The sequence below is a fragment of the Canis aureus genome, chromosome 23, assembly GCF_053574225.1.
Source record: "Canis aureus isolate CA01 chromosome 23, VMU_Caureus_v.1.0, whole genome shotgun sequence".
In the NCBI taxonomy this organism is placed as follows: domain Eukaryota; kingdom Metazoa; phylum Chordata; class Mammalia; order Carnivora; family Canidae; genus Canis; species Canis aureus.
In genome coordinates, this window is record NC_135633.1 from 6,586,610 (window position 1) to 6,603,543 (window position 16,934).

At 41.0% G+C, this 16,934-nt stretch overlaps 2 protein-coding genes across 11 annotated transcripts in view; one reads left to right on the forward strand and one right to left on the reverse strand.

The window, feature by feature from the left end:
- The window catches only part of GAS2 (growth arrest specific 2), a 150,535-nt gene extending 145,689 nt beyond the window's left edge, over positions 1-4,846 (reverse strand). For 9 of the 10 annotated variants that reach the window (XM_077866186.1, XM_077866189.1, XM_077866188.1 and 6 more), the window contains exons 1-2: positions 4,489-4,846; positions 584-661 (exon numbers count right to left, since the gene is read on the reverse strand). The gene's annotated coding sequence lies outside the window, so the exon portion shown is untranslated. The remainder of the gene's footprint in view (positions 1-583; positions 662-4,488) is intronic. The other variant, XM_077866194.1, reaches the window with a different exon arrangement.
- On the forward strand, positions 3,815-6,734 carry FANCF (FA complementation group F). The gene has a single exon (XM_077866100.1). It carries the CDS (start codon positions 3,817-3,819, stop codon positions 4,852-4,854), a length of 1,038 nt encoding a protein of 345 aa, XP_077722226.1. The 5' UTR covers positions 3,815-3,816; the 3' UTR covers positions 4,855-6,734.
- The last annotated feature ends 10,200 nt before the right edge of the window (positions 6,735-16,934 follow it).

The window sequence follows — 16,934 nt, forward strand, 5'->3', positions numbered from 1 at the left end:
AACCCAATTCGACTTTTCTAGTCTTTATAGTCCACTAAACAACATTGTATTAGAAAACTCGCGGGACCAAGAGTAAATATTGCAGCAGCAAGATGCATCTCTCTTCAATCAAGTCTTCTTCACCATTGCCCATACCAGTGTCGGTGGTCGCTCTTTTACACTTGGGACGAGTGGAATTTAGGGAAGATGTGGGAAGATGTATACTTTGGAGGCTTATATAATAACAAGTGCCAGTGTTTGTTGTTTATATATGTCATACGCTGTTCTACAGGCTTGTACTAGTTGGGTGCATGTAGCTGAAAGTGACAAAAATGAAACTGAAACTGGCACATGTGCCAAAAGCAAACCAACAAACCCAAACAACCAAACAAATAACACACCCACACAACCCCACAACTGGGAACATTTAGGGCTATGATCCCAAACAGGGTTAGTCTTAGCATTGTTGTGATCCAACGTAGTCTTTGTGATTCTGAGATTCTTTAGGCCCTGGGAAGTCGATGGCTGTGGCAGCTTTGGGCTTCATAAAAATATATAGCAATATCAAGAGGAAGACAGAAACTCTAGCGTGCCTGCTACTCACCTTGTATACGCTCGGCCTGTTGCCACTTCCTCTTCCTACTGGTCAATGCTCACGCTCAGCGTTCATGCTCGATCAACTCTGAAGAGTAAGAAAGCATCCTCTGAGTCATCTAGGCCTAACTGATGGAAAATGATTCACCTGGTCATTGTTGAAAGAATTTCTGTCATTAGGAAACGCTATCCATTGAAAGGCTTAGGACTGGTTTCCTAAATCAATTCTGAATTAAGAGAAGGAGGGGCAGGTTAAGATGACTGGTTCAAGATCACCAGGCACTACCCTTGGGCGAAGTCAGTATTCCAAATCGCATTGTTACCATTCAAAGTGGGTGGGAGTGGGCAGCCCCAGTGGCTCAGCCCTTTAGCGCCTGGCATCAGCCCAGGGCCTGATCCTGGAGACCCGGGATCGAGTCCCATGTCGGGTTCCCTGCATGGAGCCTGCTTCTCCCTCTGCCTGTGTCTCTGCCTCTCTCTGTGTGTTTCTCATGAATAAATAAATAAATAAATAATAAAAAAAAAAACTTTAAAAAAAAAAAGTGGGTGGGAGTGACTGTAGAATGGATATTAAGAGACAGTCAAGAAACCGAGTACGGCATTTGGCATTTGCTATCTCATTTCATCTTCCCCAAGACCCCATGAGGTAGGATTTTCGTGGAAGCCTTTCTTTTCTGAACCTCAGCTGTTGATGTTGCTTAACCGCCACGGTTTGAATGATTACCACGTTTTAACAAAAATCTGAAACTCGGCCTTCTATCCGCTGTCCTAATTTACGGCTACCCTGGGAATTTAGGGATCAGAACCAGGAAGCTGGAGATTGCTCCTGGTAATTGTAGACCACACTGTACATGTTGTTTTACCTTACTATTTCTCTCATTTGAATTTTCCCTTATTCCATGATTGCTCAAACAGCTTAAGGCCTAAATGAAGTACTGGTCCTTTATAAAGCTTTCCTCAAACTCCCCAGTTTACAACTGGCCTGTCCCAGAACCATTCTTACAATTTTTAAAACACAGGACATGTGATTTGCGTTACCGTTAAGTGTGTTTTCGTGTCCCTCCCCACTCCAGCCTCAAGACTGTATGTTTAAGTGAAAGCCCTGTCATCATCATCTTCCAACCCCCAACACTTTGCATTTTGTAGAAGTTCAGTAAATGCTCACTGAAGGTTGTTGAATTAAACGGAACATTAAAGAGAAGCTCTAAACCCCAGGTTTTTTTCTTTCTTCTAAACTGGAAAACTTCCTAGACCTTGTTTACTGAAAATAGGCTAATGGGAAATATGTATAAATTTACACATTATAATGCTCAAGTAAGGACTTACAATAAAATAGCATTTTAAACAGGTAAGTGGAAAGGTGGGAGACTGGAAATGTTAATATGAACACAACTTGCCATAAGGTCTCACTCCATCCTGAACTAAAGGCATCTTTATTGAATTTCTTTCACCTCCTTGAATGGATTAGACCTTCTCAACTCAGGTACCTGCGACCTAACGGTTCCCTCGGCCATGAAAACAATTCTCAACCCTCATCTTTTGAGTTTTCAGGTGAAAAGCCAGTTTCTTCAGGAGGCCTCCCTTATCAGGTAAGTCTTCCTGACTTGTCTCTATTAGATCCTCCCATCACATTTCAGGCCACTTGTTTAAGGTCTCTCTTCCATGTCAGGAGGTGAACCCCTCCAGTGGGACAAGAGCTACATTTATCACTAAATCCCTAGTGTCTACATGAGGAGACATAAGTGATCAATAAAGGAATAAATGAACGAATGAGTGACGGCTGTATATTTCCCAAAGGCAGGCTGCACGTTGGGCTCAAAGTGTCTAGGAGTCAATACAAAGAATTTTAGGGTATATGGTATCCTGGGCATAAAATCAAGTAATACTACAGGACGAAATGAGTGTGGGTTGATTAACATCAAAAACTGAAGGGCATCTGGGTGGCCCAGTGGGCCCAGGTCCTGGACTAAGTCCTCCCCTTGAGCTCCCTGCTCAGCCAGGAGCCTGCTTCTCCTCCTCCTCCTCGACCCATGCTCTAATAAATGGATAAAATCTTAAAAAAAAAAAAAAAAAAATAACAACATAAGCATCACTGCTTTATTTGTCCACTAAAAAAAAAAAGATGTAGGAATGCTCATTCTAATAAATGAAACATGCTTCTTCCCCCTCTTAAATTTCTCTTTCCCTTTTGTTGAGACAAAACCTCAGTTGCGTCGGCTTCAATTAGAGTTTTGGCCGGTGTCTTCAAGCCTGTCAATTCCGCTCACCTGAGCCATGTCACCAACATCAGGAAGCGAAATTCTTGTGGACATTTGCAACAATGCAACCTCTAAAAAAAAAAAAAAAAAAAAAAAGTGCAACCTCTAGAAGGTGGCAAATACATATCTGCTAAGTGCATGAATGGGTGAAGAATCCAGGGGCCCCTCCAGAAACAGATCCTTCCTCCTCTCCCCCGTGCCCTGCCCCAGTCTTAGTCAAACACCCCCTTGTCATTTTGCTCCATTAGTCGTTTGCATGAAATAAAATTCCACTAAGCTGCCTTGCCACGGAAATAATGAAAACGAAAAAAAAAAAAAAAAGGTGCAATATTGCAATGAAAATTTAAGCTCTTTTTTTTAAAAAAATATTTTTAATGAAGCATCAATATTGAAATTTCCTGGTTTCTTTCAAGGAACCTGGGCCTCCAGTGCTAATATAACGAACCAGCAACATGAAGGCCCGGAATCGAAGAGAGTTAATTAATTAATTAATTAATCAATTAATGGGAGGTCAGCACTTTTCTTTTTTTTTTTTAAACTAAACTGAATCAACTACGGATTTCGTCCACTGTGGAGCAGCATGCCTGGCATGACCCACTCGGCAGACCGTCTCAGGCAAAGCTCAGGAAATTTCCACTGGGGATTGCCTCCCAACTGCAAGGAAGCGTGCAGACGCCGGGGACCCCCGAGCATCTCCCCGAGATGCTCCGCCCCCACCTGCGGCGCCCCGGGTTTATTGTCCGCCGACCCCGACCGCCCCCTTAAGGGCGGCGGCCCCCTTAAGAGCGGCGGGCTCCCCCCAGCTCCCGCCTTCAAGGGCCCAGGATGCCCGGATGGAAGCCCCGTGCGATTGGCAGGGGGCTGGCCCAATAGCGCCGGACGGGGGGCGGAGCCTTCCCGCGGGCGCCCCAATCGGCGCGCGGGGGCGCGGCGTGCCCGGGGCGGACGCGGAAGCGGAAGCGGAAGCGGAAGCGCGCGCGGCCGCATGGAGTCGCTGCTGCAGCAGCTGGAGCGCTTCTCGGAGGTGCTGGCCGTGTCCCGCACGGCGGCGGTCAGCGCCTGGGGCCCCGCCGCCGTGCGCAGGGCCGTGCAGTGGGCTCGCTACCTGCGCCGCGCGCACGGCCGGCTCCGCGCGGCTCTGGAGGGGCGGCGGCGGGCGGGGCCGCGCCTCGGGGCCTGGGGCGGCCGCGACGTGGTGCTGTCGGCGCGCCTGCTGGGGAACCGCGCGCTGGGCGCCGCCGCGCACCGCTGCCTGCTGCGCCTGCTCTTCCCGGGCCCCGCCGCGCCCGCCCCCGCCGCCGCGCTGCAGGCCCGCCTCGCCCGCCTCGCCCGCCGCCGCGGCGCCGTCCGCCTGCTGCTCCGCGGGGGCCCCGCCGAGGACGCGGCGCTGCGCACGCAGGCGGAGCTGCTGCTGCGGCGGCTGCGCGACGGGCCGGCCGGCGGCCTCCTGGACGGGCTGTGGGCGCGCGCGCCGCGGGCCGCCTTCCTGCGCGCCGCGGCGGCCGCGCTGCTGCTGGACCCCGCGGGCCCCGCGCCGGGCGAGCTGCTCCGCTGGCTGCTGGGCCGCGCCGACGCCCTGGCCGCGCTGTGCCGCGACCTCCCCGCCGCGCGCCTGGCCGCGCTGGCCGCCCGCCACCCGGCGCTGCGCCGCGCCTACCTGCGCCAGCTCGCACGCTGGGGCTGCCGACTGCGCTACGACCTGCCTTCGGGCCGCTGGGAGGCCGCCGAGCCCGCGCACGTGTCCTGGGCCGAGCTGCGCGGCCGCTTCCTGAGCCTCGCGCGGGCGCCGCCGCCGCTCAAGGACGCCGCCCTGGCCGCGCTGGAGGCCTGGAGCGCGCGGGACGGCGCCTTCCGAGTGCGCGGCCTCAGCGTCTGGACCGACCTGCTGCTGGCGCTGGGCCCGGGGGCCGGGACGGACAGCTTAGGGGCTGCGTCCTCCTCGGGGGTGCTCGGCGCGGGCGGGTGCCGCCTGGCCCGGCCCGGCCCGGCCCGCAGCCCCGAACACGCGCACTTCCCAAAGTGACTATAAACACCTGGTTTTTTTCTTGCTGCCGCCACGCCTTACTTCTGTAGGTCTTCCCGCCAACCACCTCCACCACCACCAGCACCTCCTCTCGGTACTGTTGCTTGTCACCTGGAGCAGGTGTGCTCAGAAGAAACAGAGAAACAACACTTCGTTTGGAAAGCTAACAGGCCTATTTGGAGTTTAAAGCTGGGATTTTTGGCCTTTCTGACCTAACCTGTATTAAACAGCCTCAACACGTATTAAGTTAAACAGCCTCCACATGTGTTAAGATTGCGTCGTTCAGTAAGTTTGTTTCTTATTTATTATTTTTTGTTCTCTTTTGAAGGCATTTTACTTTTATTTATTTATGTATGAGAGACACCTGCAGAGGGAGAAGCAGGCCCCACGCAGGGAGCCCGACGCGGGACTCGATCCCAGGACCCCAGGACCACGCCCTGCGCCCAAGGCCGCCCCGGGATGCTCAGCTTGTTTCTTATTTCTGCAGATCACTACCCTCCGAAATCCAGAGACCAAAGAGTATACTTTTTTTTTTTTTTTTTAACCAAACGGTACTTTTATTTATTCATTTTTCCCAAACGGTATTTTAAAGCACGGACTTAAGAATGAGGGAGAGAAAAAACTGCTTCAAGTATAAAAAAATGGCAAACATACACCCTTGGATTCAGCATTTGATGGTAAAAGAAACCCCACATGGATCGAAGACTCAGATTTTGGTGCTTCAGCCATGGACTGGGTTAATAAATCACAATCTTGGTGCTACAGTTGCCTCATATGTTGACTGAAGTGTTTAAAAATAGCCGAGTTTCCTCATTTTTCCTCCCCTGGCTGCCCTGTAGGGACATTTTTAGAATAATTGATCTGTGTGCTGGCTACTTACAATGTTCTGATTCTAATGGAAAATGCCTAAGATTTGGCTTTTGGAGAATAAGGTACATGTATGGTGTCATAGTTTACAAAGTCTTAGGGTCAGATCATCTAGCAGAGTCTCTGTGAGGCAGGGCAGTGTGCTGTGAGCTCTGGATTGTATTAGTTGAGACTCCAGATTGAGTATCAGGGTAGCAATTTGTCCAACATTGTATGGCTCCTACGTGGTAAAGCCAATGCACCTGGATCTTTTCTGACTTAAACTGATCCACAAATCTAGGTAATTTTAGGTGATTGTTGATTTGAAAACCAATATTCAGTTGTAAGGTCTGTATCATCATTGTATACTCCAAACTACACAAGGTCTGGCACATTGGGATATATGTATCTATATACATTTTTAATTAAAATTCAATTTAGTTAATGTGTATTTTAGTTTCACGGGTAGGATTTAGTGGTTCATTATTTGTGTATAAACCGGGTGCTCCTTCCATCAATTGCCCTCCTTAATGCCCATCACCCAGTTACCCCAAACTGCCACCCACCTCCCCTCCTCAGTTTGTTCCCTTTATTTCTTCAATGTTCTTTAAGTTTGGGTTATTACCACCTGCTGTAACTTTTACTAGGTTATTTCACTCTCTGAATGAGAGTTTATTCATCCACTAAGTGGAAAAATGCTACCTTTTCTACACCTAACATAACTAAAAGATAAAAATAATGCGTATGAAAGTGATGTCAAGTTATAAATAGGCATATTCTCTTTTTTAGGTTGATACACATAAATGCATAATTTATCTGTGAATTATGATCTACATTTAACCCATTAGAATTTATGAAAAGCAACTATACATAAACATATAACAAGGACCAAGAATGAAACTTAGATTTGATCATTAAAATGAATTTAAAAATAAGATGCGGCTAAAATGAGGTTGAGAGTTTAATATAGTAATACGTTTTGTATAAATAGTATGTTAACAATATTAAAGGAATATTCTGTCACCTTGGCGCTATTTTAATGTCTGTGTATTCCTTTCCATCTTTTGGTCACATTCCACTATTTCTAGATTTCATAAAGTTATCAAACATTCTCATGTTTAGCCTTTAAAAATAAAATAAGGGGGATCCCTGGGTGGTGCAGCGGTTTGGCGCCTGCCTTTGGCCCGGGGCACGATTCTGGAGACCCAGGATCGAATCCCACATCGGGCTCCCTGCATGGAGCCTGCTTCTCCCTCTACCTGTGTCTCTGCCTCTCTCTGGGTCTCTCATGAATAAATACACAAATACTCTAAAAAAAAAAAAAACGTATAGACTAAGTCCTAAATAAATATCAGTTGAATACATTTAATGAGGTGAGAATATTGAGGTCTTTTCCACCTTTATTATGTTAACCTTCTTAATGATAATTATTGTATTTCTGGGATATTCAACTTAGCCAAATATATTAATTTTTTAATATTCTGCTTAATTCCATGTATATTTTGTTTAGATTTTTGATTCTCAATTCTTAAGTGAGGTTGGCCTGTAATTTTTTACTCTTACTTTTGTTTGAAATTAAAATTATAGGGATCCCTGGGTGGCGCAGCGGTTTAGCGCCTGCCTTTGGCCCAGGGTGCGATCCTGGAGACCCGGGGTCGAATCCCACGTCGGGCTCCCGGTGCATGGAGCCTGCTTCTCCCTCTGCCTGTGTCTCTGCCTCTCTCTCTCTCTCTCTCTCTCTCTGTGTGTGACTATCATAAATAAATAAAAATTTAAAAAAAAAGAAATTAAGATTATATTGTCCATACCACATTTGAATTACGGACTGTTTCTATTTTTCTTTTTGTATGGAAGAATTTCATAAAATTGGAATGACCAATTCCTTGAGAGTTTGGTTTTTTTAAAGATTTTATTTATGTATTCATGAGAGACACAGAGAGAGGCAGAGACACAGGCAGAGGGAGAAGCAGGCTCCCTGCAAGGAGCCAGACTCCAGACCTAATCCTGGCCTGACTCGAGACCTAATCCCAGAACTCCAGGATCACTCAGCTGCAGAGCCACCCAGGCGTCCCTCCTTGAGAGTTTTGTAGAATTATTCTCTACTACAATCTGAGCTGAATGTTTTTTTTAATTACATAACTAAAATTTAAATTTTGTTAATGGTTGTAATAGCCGTTCATACTTCTATTTCTTCTAAGGTCAGTTTTAGTAAGTTAACCTATCAAAGTTTATTTCATCTAAGTTTTCAAATTTATTGGAACAAAGTGGTTTCTTATTTTTTTGATCACTAATATTTCTGTTTTTTTCATCATAAGTATATAAAGTTCTGTTTCTTTTTTTTACTTAGCCTGTTTATGCTCTTTTTTTTATTAGTCTCTTCAGATGTTAAATGTTACATAATTTTTACCAATAATTAATACCTTATACATTTTTCCTTTTCAAAAGCTTCTGCTCTTATTTTATCTATTTTGTTTTATTCTGTTCTTTCCTTCTTAAATGAGAACATTTAGCCTATGTGTAGCTCCTTTTTGTATTATTATATAACATTTAAATTGTCTTCTGAATTCTGCTTTCACTGCAAGTCTCATGTTTTGACATATATCTTTTTTTGATATATAATAATATCTCACCCCCACATTTCAGCTAGAAATGGCCACCCAATTAGAGAGTAAATTCCCAATGTCTCTTGCAGTTAGGTATGGTCCTCACACTAGGTTTTGACCAGCTGTATACAAGCAGAATTGATACATACAGCTTAAGATTCACACTCTAAGGATATGAAATTAATTTGCTCTTAGGCCTTGTTTCTCCTTTCCAAAGACCTGGGATGTCAGTACAATGCTAGTGAGCTACTTTGAATCACATGGTTGAAGGCGACTGGAAAAACTGCTATAGGCTTAAAGGTGAAGCCCCATGTTTGAATGCTTCTCACATCTCTCTGCCTTTGGAGATCTATGTTTGGCAGGGGGCTGGGGGCGGGGGGCAGGGTGAGGAAGGGTAAGAAAGGTGACTTGGAAATTTCCTTTATTTCCTAAAATTCCAACAAAGCACTAAAAAAGTATGTTTTGTTGAGAATCTAAATGTTTGTAGCAGTTGAGTCCCATCTAAAATACACTTGTGGCTTTGCCAGAAGTGGAAGTGTTCCTTTTTCCTTTAACCCATACCAACTTAACTTCGACACCGACTTTAAAGGATAGTTTTCTGGTATCAAGTTATTTGTCCTCTCCATAACGTTAGACAAACTGGCATATTAAGTAGTTGATAACTATTTATGAATGCATGAGAATGGAGCACATAATAAGGTAGGAATAGGAATGGAGCGAACATTTCATTAGAGTGTTACCCTTTGCATCACATCTCTAAGAAACGCAAATATTTTTTCTAGTGGCTACAAGGAGGACAAATCTAAACAAGAAGAGTGGGGAACTCAGTACGTGGTAGCATTTTCAAATTGTAACCCAACAATCTGCAAAATCTTTTATTTTTTTTTAAGATTTTTATTTATTTATTCATAGAGAGAGAGAGGCAGAGACACAGGCAGAGGGAGAAGCAGCCTCCCTGCAGGGAACCCGATGTGGGACTTGATCCCAGGACTCCTGGTGGGCTGAAGGCAGACGCTCAACCGCTGAGCCACCCAGGCGTCCCTAAATAATCATCTAAAACTTCTTTGTTGCATTTGATATGGATCAACCTTCATTAATGTCAAGATTCAGTTGCTGTGGTTAAATTGCTCAATTTCGCTTGGATTTTATAACTCTTTTACACATTTTTGGAGCTCTGAAACAGTATACCGATGCCCTAAAGTAGTAGCCTGTTATGAACAGAATGGCCCATCTTCCCTAGAAAATTGTGGATATAGAATATTTGTATTAATATAAATTAGTTAACATAAATGCTCTAGGAAGGAAGCATTGATTTCTCTTAGGAATTAATTGGAAATGATCAATCACTATCTTAGAAGTGTGGCAGTAGCATCATTTATCAGGTGCTAATTGTCATGGTGGGCTAAGAATGCCCTTTCAGCTTAGAAATCTGATGGCCCTAAGGGAAAGCAGCTTGAATAATTACAATAATTAATGTGTATTCAACTGTCTCTTGAAGCTCCATTACTCTTAATATTGGGGTAAAGGTTTGAGTTCAAAAGAGCTTACAGTGTTTTAAAGTCTCATTGTGGTTTTATCTTTTTATCTCATGGACGATTGGGACTTAAATCTTAGAAAAATTTTATATACAGCAATTCAGAAGTATAAGCATAGGGATATAAAAAGTGAATAATCACTGTGTATTTTAAATTTATACATGTACTACAGAGAGTATTATCAACTTCTGAATGAGGCCTATTATAATCTCAAGGTTAGGGACATGTTTGAAATTTGTACTAAGGTATGGGTTTCATATTCAATATTTAAAACAAATTTATCCTAAAGGCGTATTTATTTGTTTATCACTACAAACAAAGCCTCCTCACTATAACCTTCAGTTTCGTATATGTGTTTCAAATTTTTACTCATTTATTTATTTAAATAGCATTTGATCACCTATTTATATGTCGGTCTGTGATTCAGTCGTCTAAAATTGATTACAAACCAATTTATTTGACTTACATATTTTTATGTTATGAACCAAGTTTTTTATTTCTTAAAAAGATGTGTCTGGAAAGCAATATGTATGGATATATGTGTAAATCAATATTGGATATTTTATTTCCATAATTGTTCAAAACTCTGTGGGATAGCTGTTGAAATATTCATTATTATACCAAACATCTGACACATTATCAATACTCATTTTGTAAAATATTCTGTTTGAGACTATGCATACATTTATGAGCATTGACAATACGCCAAAATGGAATAAGAAAACAGCACACTGTTAGCTTTCACTGACTATAGATGCAGCCATGGACAAGAATGGGTAGAAGAAGGTGTTTGCTAGTCTTAGAAACATTAGGCACCTTAAAAATGTCAACTGAATTTGAAGCCACAATGGATGTTAAGATAAAATTTCAAGTAATCTATTATGAATATATTGACTATCAGAATAAAAAATAGGGAAAGCAGTGCAGGCTGTAAATTATAGTGTCTTTTGGAGATAAAGCAACCTCAGAGTTTTGAAACAAATATCCTGAGCCAGACAGGAAGTATGTTTTCTATCCTGTATTTTAAACGAGAAATTATGTTCACAACCTTTGTTGATTTTCGGAAATATTCAGTAGTTTACGTAAATATTGATAGCCAATAGTGGGGATATGGTTGGAGGCGCACATTCTCTGGTCTGTTTTTCCAATAATTGCAAAAACATGTGTTCCTGACATTGCCGGTTTGAAATTGTTGTTGGAAACATAAAATAAATTACAAGTGACTAACAAGAGCAATTTACAAAAGATACACGATCTAGTTCACTAGTCAGCAGGCATAGGTTGCATATGGAATTACTATAGTCACCGAAACTAATCGAGGGCCGGCGCCGTTTTCTAATTATAGCTGGAAGCCCTGGACCCTGTGCACCGCACCAGTAAATTGGCCCCAGTAGATTCAAAATGATTTCACTGTTTGTCATTATAGACGTTAGCTAAGGCAGGATATTTGAAGAATATGGTCTCTGTAATTTGTTTAAGGTATTATACCCATTTTTATAGTCTAGATCTATGAATGGACTAGGACACTTTATATTACAATTAAGAAGACATTTGTAATTCCATTTAAGAGTTTTAAAAGATTAAAGAAAACAACGACTTTTTTATGGGGAGACAACAAAAGTGTAACACAGGACACAAAAAGGGGGAAATGAAAACCTTGTTAAATGGGTTTTCCTTTACGACTGATTTTTTTTTTTTTTCTTGAATCATAAAACGCTCTCTCTGGACAACTTCGGATACGTTCTTTCATTGCTCTGAGCTTCCAACTTTCCATTTATATAATTTGGATAAGAATGATTACATCTTCCTTCAGTAAAACCATCAAGTGCATGCATGAATATTCAAGAACTTCTTTTAGGCCTTCTTGCAGGTCTATTGGTGATACACATTCTCTTCATTTTTCTTCATCTGAGAATGTCTTGATTTCCCCTTAATTCCTGAAGGATGATTTGGACCAGATACAGAATGTGGGGCTGACATGTTTTTCTTTCAGCATTTGAAAATGTGCCACTTTCCTTTGGCATTTGTGTTTTATGATGACAAATCTGTCACTTAAATAGTTTTACCTCTAGAGGCAAAATGTCATTTCTCTTTTTCCACTTTTAAGATTTTTTTCTTTGTCTATAGTTGATGGAAGTTTGATTATGGTGTGTCTTTGTGGATTTCTTTGGCTTTACCCCATTTGGAATTGGCTCAGCTTTTGAAATTAAAAAAAAAAAATTATGAGTGGAGTTGACACACAATATGACATCAGTTTCAGGTGCCCAACATCGAGATTCAACTGTCTCTATATTATGCTGTGCTTGCCGCAAGTGTAGCTGCCATCTGTCACCATACAACACTGTTATAATATCATGAACTACATTCCCTATGCTGTGCCTTTTATTCTCCAGACTAGTCCATTCCATAACTGGAAGCCTGTATCTCTTAATCTCCCCTTTACCCATTTGGTCCCCCAACCCCTTCCCTCTGACAACCATCAGTGCGTTCTCTGTATTTATAATTCTGATTCTGTTTCTGTTTGTTCTTTCACTTGTTTTGTTTTTTAGATTCCCCATATAAGTGAAATCATATGATATTTGTCTTTCTTGGTCTGACTTATTTCAATTAGCATAATACCCTCGAGGCCCATCCATGTTTGAATCTATAGGCTTATGTCTTTTGCCAAATTTGGAAAGATTTTAGCCATTATTTCTTAGAACATTTTTCAGTCCCACACTCTCCTCCCTTTCCTTGAATCTAATGACATAATGTTAAATATATTGTTTTACTTTAACAGGTCACTGAGCTCTGCACATAATTTTTTCCCCTGCCGTCTGTTTTCTCTCTTTTGTTCATGTTGGGTAATATCTATAATTCTATCCTTGTGTATACTAATTCTTTCCTCTGTCCCTCTGCTCTGTTGTTGAGTCCTTCCATTGAATTTCTATTTCTGGTGTATTTTTTAGTTCTAATATTTTCACATGGTTCTTCTTTATATCTTTTATTTTTTTTAAGATTTTATTTATTTATTCATGAGAGACACACAGAGAGAGAAAGGCAGAGACACAGGCAGAGGGAGAAGCAGGCTCCATGCAGGGAGCCCGACGTGGGACTCGATCCCAGGTCTCCAGGATCATGCCCTGGGTCAAAGGCAGGTGCTAAATCTCTGAGCCACCCAGGGATCCCATATCTTTTATTTCTTTAGCGAGACCCCTCCTTTTCTCCCATTTGTTCTAAGTGCTTGTGATTGCTTATTTTATTTATTTATTTATTTATTTATTTATTTATTTATTTATATTTTTATTTTATTATTATTGATTTTATTTTACTTTTATTTTTCAGTCATTTATAGGACTGATGCTTTAAAATCCATGTCAGGTAATTCCAGCATTTGTGTCATTTTGGTTGTATTTTCTCAATTTTCAAGGATATAATTTGATGAGACAGATTTATTTTTTCTACCTAAGAGAAAGAAAAATGTAGCCCCTTGAAAGTTAGGTGCCTAGTAGAAGACATTATTTGTGATGTTAAGATCAGAGGCTTTCACCATAATTTTTCTGCTAAATTCAATTTTTTGTATTGTTATTATTTTGTAATGTTGTATGTAAATTATAATTCAATAAAAGAATCACTGAATCAAAGTATTTACTTGCTTACTTATACTTACCTACTTGTCTACTACATAGTAGATACCATCTACTATTTATCTGCTTGCTTATTTACTATCTGCCTACCTGACTTGCTATCTATACATCTATACAGAAGTGGGTATGGACACAGGTATCAACATGGATATAGACGTAGATCTATGCATAGAAAAGTATCTGGCGGTTCAGCTGAATTTAATGATTGTTATTGCTAAGTAGTAGGATAGGGAAAGATTTTTTACTTTTTAATTTGTGCTTTTGTTGAATTAAAGTAGTAAGCATATAAAATTTTTATAGACAATAAAAGTGCCATATATTTTTCTTAAAAATAATCTTTATGAATGCAATTAAGGAAATATGTCAATATAGCCACCATCCAATTGATTTGGTAACCATTGCCAAGATGACTAGACACATTAATTTTATACTTATCAGTGGAGCATTGATTTGAAGAATTTTAAATGGATCTGTAGACTCTATGGAATTGACTTATGTCTTCTTTGAAAGCAATTGTGCAGCAATCAGGTATATTTTCTCCCTGGACTACCAATGTATAACATAACAGCAGAAGGCACAAAGATGAGAGAATTCAGAGAAACTAGACAATTGGCTAAATGATTAAACAAAATGTGTGTATGTTGCTATAAAAATTACAAATAACATAATTAACAACTGAACTTATTCATTTATTTATCATTTATTATTTTGCTAGAAGTTGTTTTTTCTTTTTAAGAAGTTAAGAGGGATGACAGACTTTGTTTATAATTAGATGTTTTAATTGAAAATGATTTGTTGGTAACTTTCAGATGGTACCAAACCAGTTCAGCTTGGGTGGCTCAGCGGTTTAGCACCACCTTTGACCCAGGGCGTGATCCTGGAGACCCGGGATTGAGTCCCATGTCGGGCTCCCTGCATGGAGCCTGCTTCTCCCTCTGCCTCTCTCTCTCTGTGTCTCTTATGAATAAATAAGCAAAGCAAAATCTTAAAAAAAAAAAAGAAAGAAACTTTCTTTTGAGTCAGAAAATATTGAGAGAGCATTAGAAATGATTATAACTTTTCTGCAACTAGAAGTTGCAAACTATTGGCATGTCTTATTTTTTTAAAGATTTTTACTTATTTATTTGAGAGACAGGGTGAGGGAGAGGGAGAGAACACAAGCAGGGGGGAGGGGCAGAGGGAAAGAGATAAGCAGATTCCCCACATGGGGCTCGATCTCAGGACCCTGGGATCATGACCTGAGCCAAAGGCAGATGTTTAACTCACTGTGCCACCCAGACACCCTGGCATGTCTTAAAAGATAACACATAGGTTAACAACCAATTCGTTTATTAGTTATCAAGTAAATCTCTAGCTTTTTTGATATCCTAATTATGGATAAATACATAAAGATATATAGTATTAAGATTAGAGGAAAGAAAGAAAAAAGAGCATAATAATTACCCAAATGTCCTGTTTTACATAAATGAATAAATAGAAATTTGTTTATCATGCTTTAAATATTCTATTCTGAGATTTCTGGTATGAGTAAACAATATTTGCTTCACAATGGCTCCTTGAAGTTATATTTATGCATGGTGAATAATTTAAACAAAAACACAGTTACAGGGATTCCTGGGTGGCGCAGCGGTTTAGCGCCTGCCTTTGGCCCAGGGCGCGATCCTGGAGACCAGGGATCGAATCCCACGTCGGGCTCCCGGTGCATGGAGCCTGCTTCTCCCTCTGCCTGTGTCTCTGCCTCTCTCTCTCTCTCTCACTGTGTGCCTATCATAAATAAATAAAATAAAAAAAATTTAAAAAAAAAAGAATAATTTAAAAACACAGTTACAGATTAACTTTCAAAAAAATGGACACTCATAACATTTTGAAGACAGGGTATTATTTGTCCTCCTGATGATTTCTTCAGCCTATTCCAAAAGTTGGGTGTTGTTAAGCTTTAACTAAGTCCAGAAATTGGTAAGAAGCGATTTTTTTTTTTTTAAGATTTTATTTATTTATTCATGAGAGACACACACAGAGAGAGGCAGAGACACAGGCAGAGGGAGAAGCAGGCTCCATGCACCGGGAGCCTGATGTGGGATTCGATCCCGGGTCTCCAGGATCGCGCCCTGGACCAAAGGCAGGCGCCAAACCGCTGCGCCACCCAGGGATCCCAAGAAGCGATTTTTTAAAAGTCACTGACAATAGTGCCATTCATTCAGTTTTTAGCCAGCCATCATTCAATAGGATTCATTTTCTTTTTAATTTCCAACCCATATTATATCAGAGAAATTAACAACTAAAATGGGTGTCTCCAAGAAGATAAACACTCTCTCTCCAACTAAACTTTAGTTAGGCTCCTCTGAACTCTCTCTTCAACCAATCTTCAAAGCTGACCGCAGTCCAGTTCTCTTTGGCCTCCTCAGCCCAGTCTTAGCAAATAATCCTGCAAAATAATCCCATCCTTGATATCTGATCACCCTTGATATCTGATAAAGTTCTTCATCTCCCACTTTAAATGTCTAGGTCCTTGGCCTGTCTTTAGCAAGAATACCGTAAGGCCAGTTTAGCAAGAATCCCCCTGTGTTCGATGTCTTCTCTTAGTAATTTTCCACCTACTTCTCCCTCACTCTGCTGGTTTGCTATAGATCCCTGGTTATCTTTGCTGTATTCAGAGTTGAGCCTCACATCTCTCCTATTGCAATAGCATTAAGTGAAGTATTTCTTACCATTTTAATAAGCATCAGAATAATTTTTTTCTCCCAACAGATTCACAATGGCAAGACAAATCAGACTTAAAGATGTAGTTTTCTAGGGTTTTCTATGTAATCTGAGCATAGGTAAGACAATATAGAAACAAGTGTTATGCTTTTTACTTTAAAATTCATAACCATAATCGAACAGATGATTTGATGAACCAATGGCAGCCAGCAAAGATTCGCTAAGGAAAGTCACGAAAACAAAAATTATTTAAGTGAAGCTTACTAGGCTAATATTCTTGGAAATACCATAGTCAAAACGTATCACGATTTGGGTAAAATATTTGACAAAATATTTCATGGTATCTTTGTGTGCCAGATAGAGGAATATGAGCTGGGTGGTTGTTGGTTGGGTCTACTGATTGTATGAAGTAGTCCTCTCTCCCCCCATCCACACTCTACAGTCTTGATTTACTACTCTATTATATAAATTTGTTCTGTATTTGCCATAGCACTTATCACTGTTTGGGAGTACTTACTCATTTACTTGATTAGCCATTTATTCCTTCACACCACCATGTAAGTGGCATTATCTTCCTCATTTTATAAAGAAACCGAGGAATAGAAAATTAAATAACTCAGTCCAAGTTATATATCTACGACTGCTGCATAATACCACCTTCCTTAGCAGGAATCGAAGATGTTGAGTTTTATGGGCACAAGGGTGGATATTTATGACTCAAAAAGGCATAGCAGGTACTAAGTTTATGACTACTAAAATCTCTTCTCAAG